This window comes from Petaurus breviceps, unplaced genomic scaffold (genome assembly GCF_028583685.1).
Source record: "Petaurus breviceps papuanus isolate PSGF00001 unplaced genomic scaffold, PetGlider_PUasm1.0 90625, whole genome shotgun sequence".
NCBI classification, from domain to species: domain Eukaryota; kingdom Metazoa; phylum Chordata; class Mammalia; order Diprotodontia; family Petauridae; genus Petaurus; species Petaurus breviceps.
This window is the reverse complement of record NW_027187289.1, coordinates 6000416-6018792: the sequence shown is the minus strand read 5'-3', so window position 1 is coordinate 6018792 and position 18377 is coordinate 6000416. Positions and strand designations below refer to the sequence as shown.

General features: G+C 37.0%; 1 protein-coding gene across 2 annotated transcripts in view; it reads left to right on the top strand.

The window, feature by feature from the left end:
* The window catches only part of FGF14 (fibroblast growth factor 14), a 373661-nt gene extending 358156 nt beyond the window's left edge, over positions 1-15505 (top strand). For both annotated transcript variants that reach the window (XM_069064206.1, XM_069064207.1), the window contains exons 4-5: positions 7908-8106; positions 15059-15505. In XM_069064206.1, coding sequence (XP_068920307.1) covers positions 7908-8106; positions 15059-15195 — 336 coding nt within the window. In that variant the 3' untranslated portion in view covers positions 15196-15505. The remainder of the gene's footprint in view (positions 1-7907; positions 8107-15058) is intronic.
* The last annotated feature ends 2872 nt before the right edge of the window (positions 15506-18377 follow it).

Sequence of the window (18377 nt, the reverse complement as noted above, 5' to 3'; positions counted from 1 at the left end):
CACTCCTAATCTTATATATTTTAAGTGCCTAAACAAAAAATGTTTTTATATTTCCTCTTTGATCTTCCCTCTGCTTCCCTCTCAATGTGCTAGATTTCAGTCAAATTGGAATGTATGCCGTCCTTGTATTCCTCCACCAGCTCTTTCTCACTTTTGTGTTTTATTCATGCTGCATTTAATAACTGCAATGCCCTCTCCCCCAACTGCTGATTTTTCAAATTCTACTGATTTTCTGAAATCCTACTGATGAATGCCACCTCCTCCAGGAAGCATCCCTGATTCCCTCACGAGTCACTTTTCTTTCTTCTGACCCTTCATAACATTTTTATCTATCTTATGTTCCTGTTTTACAGTCTCCATGGTCATTCTCAACATCTATGTATAGGTCAAACTTTCCCTCACACACACACATACACACACACACACACACATGCACACACTAGATTGTAAACTCACTAATTTCAGGAATACAGCAGGAGCATAGAAAGGCACAAGACTTTCTTTTATGCTAATGACTATCAAAACTTCAGTTCTAGTTATAGCTCTTAACCTGGGCAAGTGATTGTGTGTTTTAGTTTCTTCATTTGTAAGATGGAGAGAATGATATCTGAACTATTCATCTCACAGGGTTGTTATGAGGAAAGTGCTTTGTAGACTTGAAAACAGTATATAAATAAGAGCTATTAATTGTATCCATATCTCCAGGGCCAATGACATGTTTAATAAATTTTAAAAATGCTTGATTAAATGTTGGGCTTCAGAAGTTGAAAGCTATGCAAAACCCAGAAATAATCTGGGCCTCTTTTTCTTAGCAGTTTTTGAAGCATTAGGAAAATAAGATCTGTGAAAATTATATACATAGATTTTAATGGAATAATTTAGTCTACAGAAAAAAAGATTGCAAATGACTTGATAACTGTTCTTAGTGGCACAAAGTACTATTATAGAATATCAGAACATAGTGTTTTATTTTTCATTTCTATGGAGGATGGAACCAAGTGAAATGGACTGAAATTGTGAAGAGACGCAAAGGAAAATACAACATACAGTATCACTCCCTTGCACATTTGCCAAAGGAAATTGTAGAATTACCTTCTACAGAGACATTTAATAGCACAACACAAATCATTTTTCTGGAAAGTTTTAGTGCCAGAATTGTTAAAAGAAAAAGGCCAAAACTGAATGTCTTGTCAGCCATGAGAGATTATGACTTTTTATTATAACTGGGTTTCTTATGAGAGGAATCATTGAGGCTTTTTTTGTATGTCCCCAGCACTTAGTACACAGTAAGCACTGAATAAATGCTTGTTGCTAATGGACTGATTCATGGCCAGGAAGAAATAGGGTTAAATTCCACTTCTAACACATATTGACTAGGTGGCCCCTAGGGAAATCAACCTTTCAGTGTTCTTGGCAGCTGTCTCAGAATATGTTACAAAGGAGATATGCACCTGCATCAAAAGAGGGAGTTTTCTCACCACAATGTTCCTTTCATGACTGAAATGATAGACTCCGTTGTTATCCCCATCATTCATAAATGAGAAGAGGGAAAAAAGTAGATTTCTAGTTTCTTCTAGATTCCTAGAAATCTTTCATTTTCTCTGCATTACAGTTCAACCTCCAGCACTCTAGGGCTAACTCCTTATGAATCTTGGTGAGTGGAGGATGAATAGATGAATGAATGAATGAATGAATGAATGAATGAATGAATGAATGAATGAATGAATGAATGAATGAATAGATGATGGATGGATGGATGAATAAATGGCTAGATGGATGGATGGATAGATGGCTAGATGGATGGATGAATGAATGAATGGGGAGATGGATGAATGAATGGAAAAGCATTTATTAGGTGCTTACTATGTGCAAAGCAATGTACTAAATGCTAGGGATATAAGTAGAAAAGGAGAGACAGTCTGCAAGAAAATCACATAACATGGGGATAAAACACATAGAAAGTTTCATCTCCAAGTCAGATGGAAACATGTTATGGTCCTTTGGATGAAGTAGCAAAGCAAATGGTAATACATCTTCTTTAATTTCATTTTCACTGCTAAAATCATCTGAGTTTTTAATGTTAAATCATTTGATAGTGCCAGTGGCTGTGATAGTAAGAATTTTCTTTCTGGGGTATATCAGTAGCTCCTGAAAATGGAGTTTCCAGGCATATTGCCATGACTCCGAGGGGTTAGACCAGAAGCAAAACCAGGGATCTGCAGGTGCTGCCTCTTTTATGCTTGTGGGTAGCACATGGTCAATAGCCTACACCCAAGCCCAGAAAGTCACTAGCTCCTTACATTTTTTTGAGTGATCCTCTCTATCAGCGTTTATACACTTCTATTATTTGTGCCTTTGTGTCATCTTCTAACTAGTAAAGAATAGATTTGGTCACTTTGGATGATGTTAAAAAAGACAAATAGATACATCAGCTTTTAATCTGTTTGTCCTGGAAGGTATAGTTTTAGCGAGAACATTGTATGAATTAGTCTTCTGGAAATGTCAGATTTAAAGCTTTCCATTTACTTATCCTGACTCACAAATATATGTACAGGCATCATTTTATCAGACTTCCTTTAAAATATGACATAGGATTAGACTGAAAACAAAAGGAATTATATTTAGAAAAAAAGGAAAATTAAGAATGGCCAAAACATTTGCTTGGACAGAAATAACATACTAAATTGTGGTGCTGTCAAGCAGAGAAGAGATCTAACTAAAGTCTACCTCCAGTATCAACTATTTTTTCTTTTGGAATTTTCCTTTGTATTTCAAGTAATCTACAGGATAAAGTATCTCATTATTTCTACTTCTCTATCCCTCTCTAGGAAGGGAATCCGTTAACAAAAACTCCCCCACCCCACTTGGAAAGTTACCAGGCCCCAGCCTCCAGAGAAAAAGATTGAGTTCATCTTACACTTTAAATCAAATTTTAATATTTTAAGGATTTATTTTTTCATTACTGGGCATATTCTCCAGATTACAACCCTTCTTTGCCTTTGGGAGATGGTTCGGCAGGAATTCCTATGGCCCAAAACAAACAAGCCAGCGAACAAAATAAAAATACTTGCTGGTGGAAAGCATTCTGATGCTGATGACCCCCTCTGACTCTAAGCAGGATGATCCTCTAAAGACAGACACAGCTTCTCTAGCTTCTTGGGAGCTGTTAAAGCTTTCCTTCCAATGTCATAACTTCTTGAGGAGGAATAAATTATATTTTTAAAATTACAAGATTATAGCCCACATAAATGCACATATGCTCATACTTCATATGGTAGAAATTGTTTTCCAGACCCTATCCATTATCACTAAAGAGGACTAAAAGGTAGAGGGAGTTCCATTACTGAAAGCTCTCTATACACATGTTCACTACATGGGGCATGGTTCTCTTTAAGGATAGCTAGGTCCCAGTTAGAGCCTCTGTCCCTATGCTCACCCAAATACTCCATAACTCATTATGGAACTCCCTTATTATTCCAAATCCAAGCCTATGTCATTTCGTATTCAGTGTGCTCCAGTGGTTCACTACTATCACCAGGATCAAATTATAAAATCATTTTTGAAAGTCCTTCTTTACTTTGACCCTTCCTGCCTTTTTGGCCTTATGCCTTACTACCTTCTACTATCTCTTTGATCCAGTGACTCTGGTCTCGTTTCAGTTCCTCATACAAGACCTTCCATCTTCTTATTCTATGTATTTTTATGGGCTCCCTCATATCTGGAATGTTCTTCCTCCTCACATGTACCTCCTAGCTTCCTTGAAGCCTCAGATAAAATTCTATTTTTTGTGTGGGCAAAACATATCCTGACCCTTCTTAATGTCAATAAATTCCCTCTGAAATTTTTCCAATTTATCATGTATATACATTTGTACTTTTTTGCATATTGTCTACACCCACTAAATTATAAGCTCCTTTAGGGAAGGGACTGTTTTTCTCCTCAGTTATGTCCTCAGCTCTTAGCATATTACATTCTTTCCCTCTATAAACACACAGGAGGCACTTCATAAATATTTGTTAATTTAGCCCTATTGAAAGAAAACCCAAAACTTCTGTTGACTTCTCAAAATAAAACTCCTATGGGATTTAAATGTAGCCAAATAGTCTTACTAGAAGATCAGCTGCCTGGGAGTATCAACGAGGACCTATTTATCTTTAAATGTAAGGAAATAGCATATATTTAAACTCTTACCACATGCCAAGTATTATGCAGAGTATTAGGGACAAAAAGAGAAAAAAAAAACAGTCCTTGATGCCGTAGGGCTCTGTGAACCTTGAAAGTCAATGACAGAACAAATGATCTCTATCCATTGATGATTAGGAAGGAGGTAGACCCAAAGGGCTAAAATGGAATGAAGTTTTCCTCCAGCAGAGGTAGAAAGGAATGAGCACCCAGTCAAGAGTGGTCATCCAGAAGCTGATAGGAACTAAGCAATGATGATCAGAGTGAGGGAGGAGAAGAGCTCAGGAAGACCTGCTCTTTCATGGTCCTCATCTTCCCAATCTTCAGACAGCTGATGCTGGGCCTTCCTCCTCCGGGTTATGTCTTCCTCAGCTGTTAGCACAGTATTAAAGCACATATGGGGAAACTTAAGAAATGCTTTAAAATTATTTTGTGTGTGTATGTATTGAAGTGTCAATAATATTGTATGGGTATATACAAATGCTTATACAGTGCCATGTGTACAGAGAAAGCCAGGGTCAATGTCAGGAAGCTCCGGGTTCACCTCCTGCCTCTGAAACACTGGTTTTGTTCCTCTGGTTTTATTTACCCTCCCAGTGCCCCAGTCTACTCATTGAGAGGAAATTATAGATAGTTGCTAATTTTCATTGTAAGAAGGATTTTCATTACTGGCAGTTCCATAAAATGTATATACATTTAACATGGGGTGTGAGGGGTGGAAGGTGAGGTGGAGCAGGACAGGAAGGAATGAAACAAAACTAATGTATTATTATTTCCTTCTTTATAGTCTGATATTAGAGAAGGAGAAAAGGGCAATTTGTGTAAGGGACGAGAGTAATCAGGGTGAGCTCAAAAGCATCACAGGGTATGAAGGAAGCAACCCTCAAGCTAATTGAATAAACCCTGACCCCCTCTTGCCATTCTTTTTTTTTAATTTGTTCTGTTTTTGTGAGAATATGTATTTGTATAAAGTCAATATAAGGGTCATAGGCAGTTAATCCTTTTTTGTGAACTATCACTAGGAGAAGAGGTATAACTAAATGGGAAGACATCTGATGCACAGAATGGAGGAAGACAGAGAGAAGCTTAATACTCCCAAGGTCCTGAGAGCTTCTAGTCTGGAGGATCTGAGTTCAAATCTGACCTCAGACACTTGTAAACTGCGTGACTCTGGTCAAGTCACTTCACCATCTGCCTCATTTTATTCATATGTAAAGTGAACTGGAGAAGGCAACCAGTCTAGTATCTTTGCCAAGAAAATCCCAAATGGAGTTTGGAGGGTCAGATATGAGTGAAACAACTCAATAATGCTGAATGTAGGTCCTTTGACCCAGAGCCACTGTTTTTTTTTTTAATCCTACTGTACTTTCTCCTTAGGAAATGATGTTTTCCTTGCTAATGAATGGCAAATTTGCCACATAGGGAATTCATCTTACACCCTTACTTAAATGGATATGTTATGAAATTGACTTAAAAAATCCAAAAAACCTTAACTGCTTTTCCTGTAGTAGTGGTGGTAACTGTAATAGTAGAAACAACAGAAGCCATATTGGTAATGTTGTTGTTATTGTTGAGACATTTCAATCCTGGCAGATTCTTCATGACCCCACTTGGGGTTTTCTTGGCAAAGAAACGCGTGTTCCTTCTCTAGCTCATTTGACAGATAAGAAAACTAAAGCAAACAGGGTTAAGTAACTTGCCTAGTAAGTGTCTGAGGCTGGATTTGAACTTAGAAAGATGATTACCAATTTGAGGGGTACTTAGCCTGTATTCTTGTTGACCACTTTAGGCAGAACGACCTCATCACACCAATAGTTACATCATCAGCTTATCACAAGAGGTGACTTTTATGAAGAATGATATGAAGTAATATAATTATTCATTGATATCAATGACTCACCTAAATGTTATATATGTATGTGTGTGTATATATACACATATGCACATATGCATGTATGTGTGTATAATATTTATTGACTCAACAGTGATTTGTTGTTGTTCAGTCATTTTTCAGTCATGTCTGACTATTTCTGACCCTGTTTATGGTTTTCTTGGCAAAGATACTGGAGTAGTTTGCTATTTTCTTATCCAGCTTATTTTACAGATGAGGAAATTGAAGCAAACAAGGTTAAGTGACTTGTCCAGGGTCACATAGTAAGATTTTGATGCCAGATTTTTTAACAAAGGATGATGATGAGTTTTCCTTAGTTGCTCCAAACTGATATCATTGGAATCATTGATACCAGCAATTATTTTAATTCACGGGTATAGTGAAAGTTAGAAACCAGCTTCCATAAAGTCTTCAAGCTTATTTGGATTAATCCCAAGATTCCTCATACTTCAGTAAAGGGGCTCTAATTGAAGAATGTCCTTGTCCAATTCAGGTCAACATCTTTATAATTTATAATCTTAGAAAGTTGCTTGAGGCTTGGAGAAGTTGTCACTTGCCCAATATTACATATTAAGTGTGTGCCAGAAGCAGAAGCCTAGGTCTTCATAACTCCAAGGTCAGATCTCTAGGATTTTCATCATGTTGACTCAGAGACAGAGAGAGATACAAATCCTGCCTCTGACTCTGATGACCTTGTTTGAATCTCCCTGAACCTTAGTTTCCTCATCTATAAAATAAAGAGGCTTAACTAGATGTTATTCCTTACAGCTCTACATAGAATTATTAAGTACTGATTACCTGTGTTAAGTAAGTTCTACAAATACAAAGATAGTCCCTCCCTGGATAAGCTTACATTCTAATTAGGGAAGGCAATACAAGAGGAAACTAAATAGGAAGTGGGGATAGGAAGAAGGTATTTGGCAAGTCCAGAGGTGTGTGATCTGGTGGGAAATGGAAAGATTACTGGTCTGGTCAGCCTCCTCCACTGGAAGTTCTGGAAAGAACCTTGTATCCTCCATCTACCCCGCAAGCAAAGGGAAGGATCCTATAAGGCAGGGGGCACTAAAAAGATATTTCCAAGGCTGAAGTGACTTTCCAGGATGCAGTGGTTCCTGGGTTTATCTATTCCATAAAGAATCATAGAAGTATAACTTTGAAGAGACAGTCCCTACCTTTTATAGGCAGCTTTCCCAATCCCACTTAATTCTGTTTTCTCTCTCTCAATTATTTCCTATTTGTCCTATAAAGCTTGTTTTTTTACATATTTTATTTGTTTGCATATCATCTCCTCCTTGAGGGTAGGGACCGTCTTTTGCCTCTTTTAGTACTCAGTTCAGTGCTTGGCACACAGGTAGGCACTTAATATTTATTGATTGACAGGAATACAAATATAATCCTGTCAAAATATTTACCATATGATGCTCATAAGTAGTCAAGAGGATGCAGATACTTCTTGTTTGTGCTTAATTTTTTGGGCAGAGAATGTAAGAATTATGGATGAATGAAAGGGATTCTTCATTGGTATTCCTTTATTGTGTAAGTTGTAATATTTTTTTTTCTTTTACTTGTAACTATTTTTGAATTGTAAAAACCTTAAACTTTCTCTCTCTATTTTATACGTCTCTATCTATCTATTCTTATTTTCTCCCCAGTTAAGAGAGCTCAGGCTATCCTGTGTCCAAAAAGAGAAAGTCTTCAGCTACAATCTCTGGAAATGTTGGCTTTGCTAGAACCAAAGCAACCTGAGACCTTCTCTGTTGCCAAAAACAAACAAAAGCAAAAATTATACACTCATTCCTCGCTCTAACTTTCTCCTCTTTTCTCCTCCCTACAGGAACTTTTTACCCCTGAATGCAAGTTTAAAGAATCTGTTTTTGAAAACTATTATGTAATCTACTCATCCATGCTGTACAGACAACAGGAATCTGGTAGGGCCTGGTTCTTGGGTCTTAACAAAGAAGGGCAAGTCATGAAAGGAAACAGAGTGAAGAAAACAAAACCAGCAGCTCATTTTCTACCCAAGCCATTGGAAGGTGAGTTTTACATTTACATTATTACTTTCAGATTTGGGTTGAAATTATTTTTAAAATAGTTAACTGAGGTATCTGTGGTGCAAACTTTAGCTTCTCCTCTTCCCATAGCATCTAGATTTGATGTTTCAATCTACTATCTGATAGAAAGAGGGGCTCAAGATCTGCATCCCAGGAGTTCCCATGTTCTGTATTTTTTTCCCAGAGTTAACTCTGTATAATTTATACAAAAAACCCCAAAATCACAAACCCCCAAAACCACCCAAACCATAAAACCCTCATTGGTGGGGTTAAAATATAACTATATTTATTGTATTAGTAGTCAAGCTACTTTGAACTATAATTATTTTCAGTATTCCATTAAATGTCTACCTCTCATTGCCAAAAGTTATTTCACTATAACAGTGGCTTGGTGATTTTCAAAAATAAATGTACATTATAAATTTAAAAGCCTACATTATAAAAGGGACTTCAGAAAATCTGCATACCAAGGAGAAGACAGTTTTTATGTTGTTATCTGCTTATGTCAATGCTAAATTAGATTAAAATAGAAGTTTCTTTCTTGAACATGGCAAAGATTAGAGAACATATCCTGACCTCATGGAATCAAGTGACATTGTAAATTTCAAAATGTGTTAACTTCCAGTCTTCATATAAAATTGTGAAAATGCCTTTTCTTGCTAAGATTGTTTTGCAGAGGTTGTCATTTGTCATGTTAAACATCACACATTGTCTTTGATCATATAAATCTGCACAGCTGTCCTGAAAAGGAGCCTTGTTAACTAATCAGAAAACATTTACTCCTTTTTCAGTGACAGTTCCATCACAAGTGCCATTTACTTCTTTCCATTTTTTCACTTATTCCAAGAACCAAAGTTAAACTTGATTTTAAGAGATTTCAAATCTGTAAGGCTGTTCCAGTGATTTTTGTTTCTATTATGCAGAAAATCAACTCTGTCAAATGAGGATAAAGATGTTATTCAAACCAGCACAGGCCGTTCTATCCTTGCTTTTTTCCTTAAATGAAAAGTTGTCCCTTCCTATGAAGTTTTATCTGTTATTTCAAACCCATCTATAGTATTACAGACTTTGAGAGTTGGAGTGTACATTAGTGCCCATCAATCTCAGCCTATTAAAATAGGATCTTCAGAAACTTATTTGACAAATGGTCATCCAACCTTTATTTGGAGACCTCTGGCAGTGAAGGATGAGGACACTGCTTTCTAAGGCAGCCTGTTGTACATCTGGATATGTCTAAATGTTCAGAAATGTTTCTCTTATTTTGAGTCTGAATTTGTGTCTTTGAAACGTCCCCCCATTGCTTCTCACAAAAGAGAGAAGGAATCTAATATTTTGTCCAAGTGAACGTTCTTCAGATACTTGAAGACAGTTTTTCTGTCCTTTCTAAATTCTGTTCTCCAAGGTAAATCTGCCCAACTGATTCTCATATGATTTAATCTTGAAAGTCTCCATCACCTTAGCTGCCCTCTTTTCAGTCTATCAGTATCCTTCCTAAAACGTGGCTCCTAGAATGAACACGATTCTCCAGATGCAGTCAGAGAGGAGCAGAGTACAACAGAATGATGTCTCTCTTAATACCACTAAAGATCCCATTAACTTTCCTAACTGCTATATCAGACTCTTGACTCATTGTGAGATTGTAATTTATCTACAAGAACCCTCTGAATTTTGTCTAACTTTACTTTTCTCTAGCCCTGACTCTTCCACCTTATACTTATAAGAGTGATTTTTAACCCAAGTATAAAACCTTGTTTACTGGTATTAAATTTCATTTTAGTTATTTTGAGCAAATAGTCTAAAGATGTATTTGAATACTGTCATTCACTGTATTAGTTTCCTCTCCCAGATCTGCAGCAACTATAAATTTGGTAAACTTGCCATTTGCATATTTATAACAGCAGCATAAATGTTGAACAGCACAAATCCCTGAGACATATTGTTTAAAGCCTTACAAAATGGTACTAAACCATTAAAATATGACAGGTCTCACTACTGGCCTAGGTCTTTTTTTCCCTTTGAGACAATGATTTTTTGTTATTTTAAGTCTTCTATTTGGAAATCTCACGTATACTAATTTTACAGTTTTTATGAAGCACTTATATAAAAACTAAGACTCTGAAAAGCTTATAAAATATAATTTCTACTGACTATTGAGAAATTAGAAATACTTATTATGGATGTTTCCTTCAGTTTTAAGGTATAACCTGGCCACTTAAAACAAAAGATTCTAATGATGTGCTAGTTTCTCTTACAGTATATAAACATAGCACTGCAGCAAATTTCTGTTTTGCACTAAAAACACAACACATATCAAATGTGATATACTGAAAAACTAATTTTCAAAAATAATACTTACCATAGGTATTTAGTTTCCTGTAGGTCACAACTTTTGAAAACACCAATTTTAATTACTATTCATGAAAAATAGAGTGCATCAAATTATACAGGCCTCTAGCTCACAATTATTGATCTTTTCTATAAATAGATCATGAGAGATTTTGGGGGTCAAATTACTTGCTAAAACTCCAGATAAGTAACATTTATAACATTACTTCCTTTTCCAACATGTTCTCTTACTACCCCTGTAATAATTTTAGAATTCTGTCAGGAACTGAAACCAGATTCATTGTTCCACAAGTATCAAACTTGTGATATGCAAACTGTGTCTAGAATCAAATTAAAATATTTAACAAAAGACAGTTTAAAAATAATGCAATATATATATATATATATATATATATATATATATATATATATATATAATTTGTGGTTTTCTAAGTCAATATGTGGAAGCAGGGATGTGTTTATCTGAGTTTGACACCACTTGTCTAGACTTTGCAGGCTTAATTTTCTTTCTTCTTTCAAATCTGGGGATCTTGTCTTCAAATTCTATGATTCCTTTCTCTTTCTTCATGATTTTTGAAAGACAGCTAATAGTGAAAAAAAAACTAAAAAAAAGACAGCTAATAATGGCTTAGTAATCACACCTACCATATTTTTCAGTGACTTGAACCCATCAAAGGAAGTAAGGTGCTCCCTATAAATCTATTTATAAATCTTTGATGAGCCAATTTTCAGTTTTACAAAGGTACATCAGGAATTTCAGTTTCGAGTTACTGAAACCTTGATTTCAAAAATGTACTACAATAGTGAAATACTTGTATGTAGCACCAGGCTCAGTCATATTCCCCTATCACAATAATAAGCTGGGTCCCTAGAGGGAGAATGACTACTCCTTCAGAATACAAAAGTTTACCCAGAGGTGTTATGGCTTCTAATCCTGTCACTCATAGACGCCATCTGATGTGTTCTCCAATAATGAACCAGTTGCCATCAATTCACCCCTACAACAGGGTATTTACTTACAAGAAACAATGACAACATAGCATGAACTCTAGCTACAAAACAATTCTCCCCAATCAAAAGGCACACTCTCCCTATGCATACTCACAAGGTACGTTGGGAAGAATGGAATTAAGCATGAAGAACAAAGGTAGTGAGGCACATATATAAAGACTGTGTGGGGCCAAAGCATACTTTAGACCCTAGATAACTGGCCTTGGGAGTTCTAGTCTTCCTTCCAGGATTTCTCACTATAGTCATTTCAGAGAGTAGCATCAAAGAGATGCAAGCAGCTCCTTGGCTTAACTGGGCTGGCTCTATTGAGGACATAGTGGCTGGTTTGGTGACTCATTTCATTGCTAGACTTTTTGCTACTAATCTGGAGTCGTAAGAGACTTCTGTTACTACTGAATGTGGGATCTGGGCTATCAGTGGAATCTTGGATGGCTTTGATAGAGTTTCTGGTCTCAGTAGTCACCAGGGACTCTTATCTCAGAATACTTACTTAAGATCTGCAAAATAAACATGACAGCAGCAGAAGAACCAGGCAGTCATAGATACATAGCGACTAGGTAGGAAACAAAGCCCTAACCCATCTCCATTTAGTAGCTGGAAACAGTCCTCCTACCTTGAAAATTATGAGGAAAGAAAGCAAAAGAATATCCATTTGAACCTTTTGTATGCACACTCAGTTCCAACTCAGCAACCGATTAAAAGACTTTTTTTTTTTTATCACCACACAGTATCCTAAATGGAAAACATCAGATTATATTTGGACATGCTCTGAAGTGAGTCATGTAGGTATCAAAAGTTGGCTCCAGCATAATAAGTCAGGGAGTGGAGGTAAAGGATCCCTCATAGTAATGAGAGGGACTAGTATGGTTGAAACTAGATTCACTTTGTCTCCAAGTATAGAATTGAAACCTGGCAGAGGGATATGGCATATGCTGTGTATTACCCACCAGGAAAGGCAACTGCAAGCACTCACAAAGGACTGGGCTTTCATTAATTACACTATTTTGTTACCTGTTACATTTTTTTTTGTTCTTTTTGGAGGGAGGAAGGCAGGGCAATTGGGATTAAGTGACTTCCTCAAGGTCACATGGCTAGTAAGTGTTAAGTGTCTCAGGTTGGATTTGAACTCAGGTCCTCCTGACTCCAGGGCTGGTGCACCACCTAGCCATCATGTTACCTGTTACATTTTGACCCAGTGATTTAGATTTTATAATCTAACTGGAGAAATGTTAACATCTCAATTCCTTTTATTTAATTTTCCTTATTTCAGACGCTCTTTGAAATCCAAATGATTAAGAGCCTCCCTTAACCCAGGATAGATCAGAGAAAGGATAACTCTTTCATCAATGTGAGAGATAAGCAAAATGGAATGAGGACACTGGGAGAAATTGATCAGAGAGGCATAATGGGGAAAAAAGATAACTTTTTCACTTTTCTTAAGTCACATTTTGATGGCAGGATGCCATTATTATACTGAAGAGAATTCTAAAAATATAATCTACACCCATACTCATACTTCACTGGACCTAGATTGCATATCATGGATTTTCTCCTTTCCTACAGTAGAGATGATAACTGCACATTTTTTTGCTCTATTCCCGTGTCTTTCTAAAAACCATCCTCATAGGGTTCATAATCTGTAGCCATGTAACAATATCAAAAGACAACAGGTTTCATGAGACCCATTTTTATTTCAGGGAGAAGCCCAAGTATTGTTGAAAGTGCTTGTGTTCTTTTTTTTCATTCTTGGTCCCTCTGTGGTACCTGTCCCAGATCGGCTCTCTGATAGACCTAAATTTTTCAAACGTACATCATTATATAAGAAGCATTCTTCATCCACTTAGTTTTTCTCATTGCTAAACTTTGTAAAGTCGTGGGATTTGATTCAATTACTCCAATGCCATCAACAAACAGGAGTTCACCAACATTCATCATGCTTTCCAATAATTAGAAAACAGAAGTACTCTGCAAACAATTATATGTAAGGTCTGTAATGGCAAATATCATCTGCCACATATGGGTATTGAGGAAAGATCAATTAAATTCAAACTTCCAAAGCTAAGGCCAAGATTTAAATTATATTATTGGGAGTATTAAAGACGAGCTAAATACTTGCTTAGTTAAAGATATTATAGGTTCTTTGTATCTCTTCTACAGCTTCTCTGCATACCAAACCAAGGTCAGTCCTGTAATGCTTCTGCCTCCTACTCTAATTAGTTGAGGGAGGGAGGGATTCCAGCTTCATTCAGCAGCACAAAGTTCCCTTTAACCATTGTTTGAGGATTGATTGGTTAGACTGCATTGACGTCTCTGTTAACACAGCTCTGATCTCCATAAATGTTGTAAGACTTGTATCTTGGAGAAATATCACCTGGTTCAGTGCAGTAGAAAGGGAGATTCTACCACATACATCAACCAGGCAGCTTTAATGCCCCAGCTTCCTAACTGAAAGGGTATGTACTTCCTACAAAAGATTTATACCTGAAAGCCCAAGAAGCCCCATTGTGGTTAGCTCTGATTCACTTGGATTTCTGCTGGCAGATTATTTCTAGTATTTCATTGTTCTTCAACCCACTGGTCACAGTGAAATGTGCCTTCCTAGTATTTCCTGGAATGTCCTCCTAAGAGGCAGACATTCTTCTATCTATTGTCATTAAGTACGTCATCACCAGGCTCATTCTGAACATTTCTCAGAGCTGAGTCAAATGTCAGCTTCCCGCTCACTTTCTTTTCACACTGTGCTTTCTGCTTTGTATAGGATGAAACAAAAAAAAAAGAAAGAAAAAAGGGCTTTTTTTTAAAAGCATGTGAGGAATGACAATAAATGCCATGCAGGTTCTAAAAATTGGTTCAAGTATGATTAACAAAGGGGAGGGGGAAGAGGAGGGAGAAATTTTAAGCTAAGTGATGCTCACTGGAAAGCCTCAGCATAATTAAGGTCAGATTCCTTCATTATAATATTGGATTACACTGATTTTTCACACTACTGTTAATGTGATGGCCTGGAAACACTTGAAAGAGAATAATAATGAATGGTCTGCACCTAGAAATCTCCACAAAAGCAAATCCCTACTGTCTGTATGTTTCTCAGAGATATAGATTGAAAGAACCTTAGATGGCAGGCTCAGGATATACAGATACAATTTCAAGTAGGCATTACTTTTCAAAGCATATCTACCTGGTATGGGGGAAATAATAGTCTGAGACAGGAGACCTGGGTGCTAGCCTAGTTTTCATGACTTTAACATTCAAAAATTACCTACAAAATGTTTCAGACAGCCTGGTGGAGTAGAGACCATGCTGGCTTTGAAATCAGGGGACTTGAGATAAGGAAAAGCTGTCTCTCTTACTTGCTACTTGTATAACCTTGAAAAAAGTCCTTCCTTATCTCTGGGCCTCAGTTTATTTATCCAGAAAGGAAGGGGGTCATATTAGATGATCTCTGGATTAAGTGCAGCTGGAAGACCCCATGATCCATGTAACTAGAAAGGGAGAAAATGGTTATTGACTTGCCCATTACTGATGCTTATCTGACCAAATGAACTTTCTATTTGTCTTTCTTTCTCTTAAACACTAGTTGCCATGTACAGAGAACCATCTTTGCACGATGTTGGAGAAACAGTGCCAAAGGCCGGTGTGACTCCAAGTAAAAGCACAAGTGCGTCTGCAATAATGAATGGAGGCAAACCAGTGAACAAGAGTAAGACCACATAGCCAGATCCTCACAGGTGTTGTGACTTGACGCATCCTGAGCAAAGTTGAGCTCTTTATCCGTGCCAGACATTCCGGCTCTGGGATCGATGGAGCAGCTAGAAGCAAGTGAAGGCTTGCTCTTTCCTGCTTCCGAACAAACTCTTTGCAAATGGATAAAGCTCAACGTGTTGCGCCCTCTTCCCTTCCCTCGCTCTCCCCACTCCAAGAGGACACCTGGATAACCAGCTAAACTCAGACCATGGAATGCCCTACCAGATATGGAATGCCTTTTTAATATCTTTTCTGTGACTGTGACACTTCATGTGAATGACATACTTCACTTGATACACTTGATACCTTGCCTGCTGACAGTTACCCATAATCCCTTTCTGAGTCCAGTTTCAGCAAAATCCATGTGTTTAAGTTCAATTTTGTAGCACACCAATAATATTGAGTACTTTCTAGTTAGACGCTGTAACCCTGTGCTATTATGGATTTCTCTTCTCCCCTTTTTTTACAAGGCTGCTCACTCCACTGTCTGTGATCTTTTGCAGGGACTGTGTTTTCTCTAAAACGTAAATGTTGCAGGTAGCTGAGTTTGGAAAGCGATCAGGGAATCAGGAAGCCTTCTAAACCTATAATTATAAATTGCATCTATAAAGAATAAGGTTGATGTCGTTGACTTACACTATTGATTAAATTACAAATATGCTCTAATATCAGATACTGTGCTCCTGAGGTCAGCATAACTGGGGAGGGAAACGTGTCAAACATGACCAGTGGAAAGCTTTCTAAGATAAGTGTTTGACATCCCCCTATAGTTTCTTTCTGTGTGTGTGTGTGTGTTTTATACATATCACAAGCTTACTGGTAATGGTAACATTTGCCTTGCCCAGCGAGCAAGACCCACTGGTTTTTGAGAAAGTGGGTCCAAAGAACTCTGTAGGCCTTGTAGGCCTGAATTAAGGCTCATTTTTCATCTACTAATCTTCATTATTTGAAAAACAATAATTATGACTAACAAGAATTGCGCTACCTAAATCCATTTCAAATATAATCTTTTCCAGTTTTTATTGAACTGAACTTAATACCATCCCAATTTTTGGCTGCGTTCCACTCATACTCAGCAGAGCATGGGCAAGGCGGCTGTTGCGTTATTTTCTGAAGCAGCAATGCAAAGGTTAGTTATAAATTAGACTTTAATATTTTTGGTGTTTAACGACAAGTTTTTAAACTGGACATATTAGAAAAAAAGTATTTTTTTTAGCTCAGCATGCCGAGTCGAGTACTGTGTATTTCACCAGTACATACCTCTAACCCAGCTCTTTGGGGCACCCCCACAAATGGCTCGGTTACAGGTGCCTTGCCTTGATCTCAGAATACAGTCTGTTGAATTGCTATAGATGAAAAAACAAAGGAAAACAAATTCATTAGAAGATCAGCTTTTAGCTTCATCTTTATTTTTTCTTTTTCTTTCTTTCCTTTTTGAGGGAGTGGGGCAGACTATTGTTGATGACACTTAGGGTTATGCACTGAGCTCAGTGTGTCCAACTTAAGACACAGGCTATGGCAGTTGGCTAAAGGATAATGATGCCATACAAAATGTCAGCTATTAAAGGTGAAAATTTTCTAAATATTTAGTGTTTAACTTGTCAAAGATTTAAAAGATAATGGAAATTGTGTATGCTTTAGAAAAACTAAATTTTGGTTCTCAGAAGAAGTAATTATGACTAATCTGTACCTCAGCCCTGGAAAACGCTATGTGGGATCTGTGTCCTGGCCTCTTGATAGTACGTTAACAGAGATGAATGACATGGTCTCCATTTCTCCCATCTGCAATGTATTTACTGGGGGATTCTTTGGTCCTTGCTTCACACTAAACATCATAAGAGCCCTTACTTGTTTAATACTTTTGGTCTGCTTAGCTGATTAATAATTTGGTATAAATGACCTGTTTATGCTTCTGAAATTTTCATATTGGATTCAGTTTTAATAAATAAAAGTTAGTATAATGTTTGAGTAGAGTATCATGGATGACGCTCAATGATAAATAGACTAAGTGGTCCTTTTACCTGTTCTTAAGTTCTCTAATTCCATTTTTAATGAAGGGTAGGCCTATTTGACTTTAACTTTGGGAGGTGAAGAACGTTTTGTGAAGTTCATTCTCCTGTAACATGGTGGGGAGGGGAAAACACGGTCTCCTTCAGTGCTATGAGAAAGTAAGCACAGTCAAACATGGCATTTTAAAGAGATGGGGCTTCTAAGTACCATACACTCAAATCCCTACTCTCCCTCCCCCATTCCCATGAACATACCCATTGTTTTTGATATTAAACACTACTTGCTGGGTCCTCCTTGCTCTGCAAATTCCTTTGACTGGTTAAAATTAAAGCTGAATTTGTAAATGACTAGGATGTTCTGTAATTGTAACACCTTTGCTTTTAGTTAGTTTGTTTCTATGGGTCGTCTATAAGGGTGTTTATTCCTACAAATGGATGTCTTAAAACAGTTTCTTCTAAAATATGTTCCAACATAGAACAGAGGGGTCTTTGTTATTTGTGCTTTGGTTAGGCCTTTAATTTTGTGTCTGGTCTCATCTGTTGCATGGGAAGAGGATGGCAATGGTGAACTGCATGTAGTAGGCCCTGTGTATCAAGAACTGTTGGTATGTATTACTAAATTTACATACATATATGCAAAGAGTTTGTCTGCATTGTACAGTTTCTGTGTTTATTATCATTTGTTGTATACACAGATGCAACATATTGAATAAAATATTTATACAAAGGCATATTGAAAAACATCAAACAACTTTATGTAAGAAATAGAATGTGCAAAAATGACATTGCACCACCCACAAATATAGAGACATGTCATGTAAATAGGTTGGTAAACTCAATTTTCCCCTTTGCCATGCCAAAGAAAATTTTAGCTCCGTGATAATACCTCTCTTACTGTTTTTCAGGATAAGAATTCACCATTCTGTTTCCCCAAATTAAGTTTGCTGTTAAGTGAAAAATGTTACTGCCATAGTACTGTATAGTAAATCTGATGGAATCGATTTGTACTTACAGATTGTGTGTCTTGTACTTCTATGTACATATCCATCCCTTATGCATCAAATTTCTATAGCTGCCCATTCCTTTGGCATGTGTGTCTCATGGGAGCTTTAATTTCTATCAGTTTCATATTTGACTGCTTTA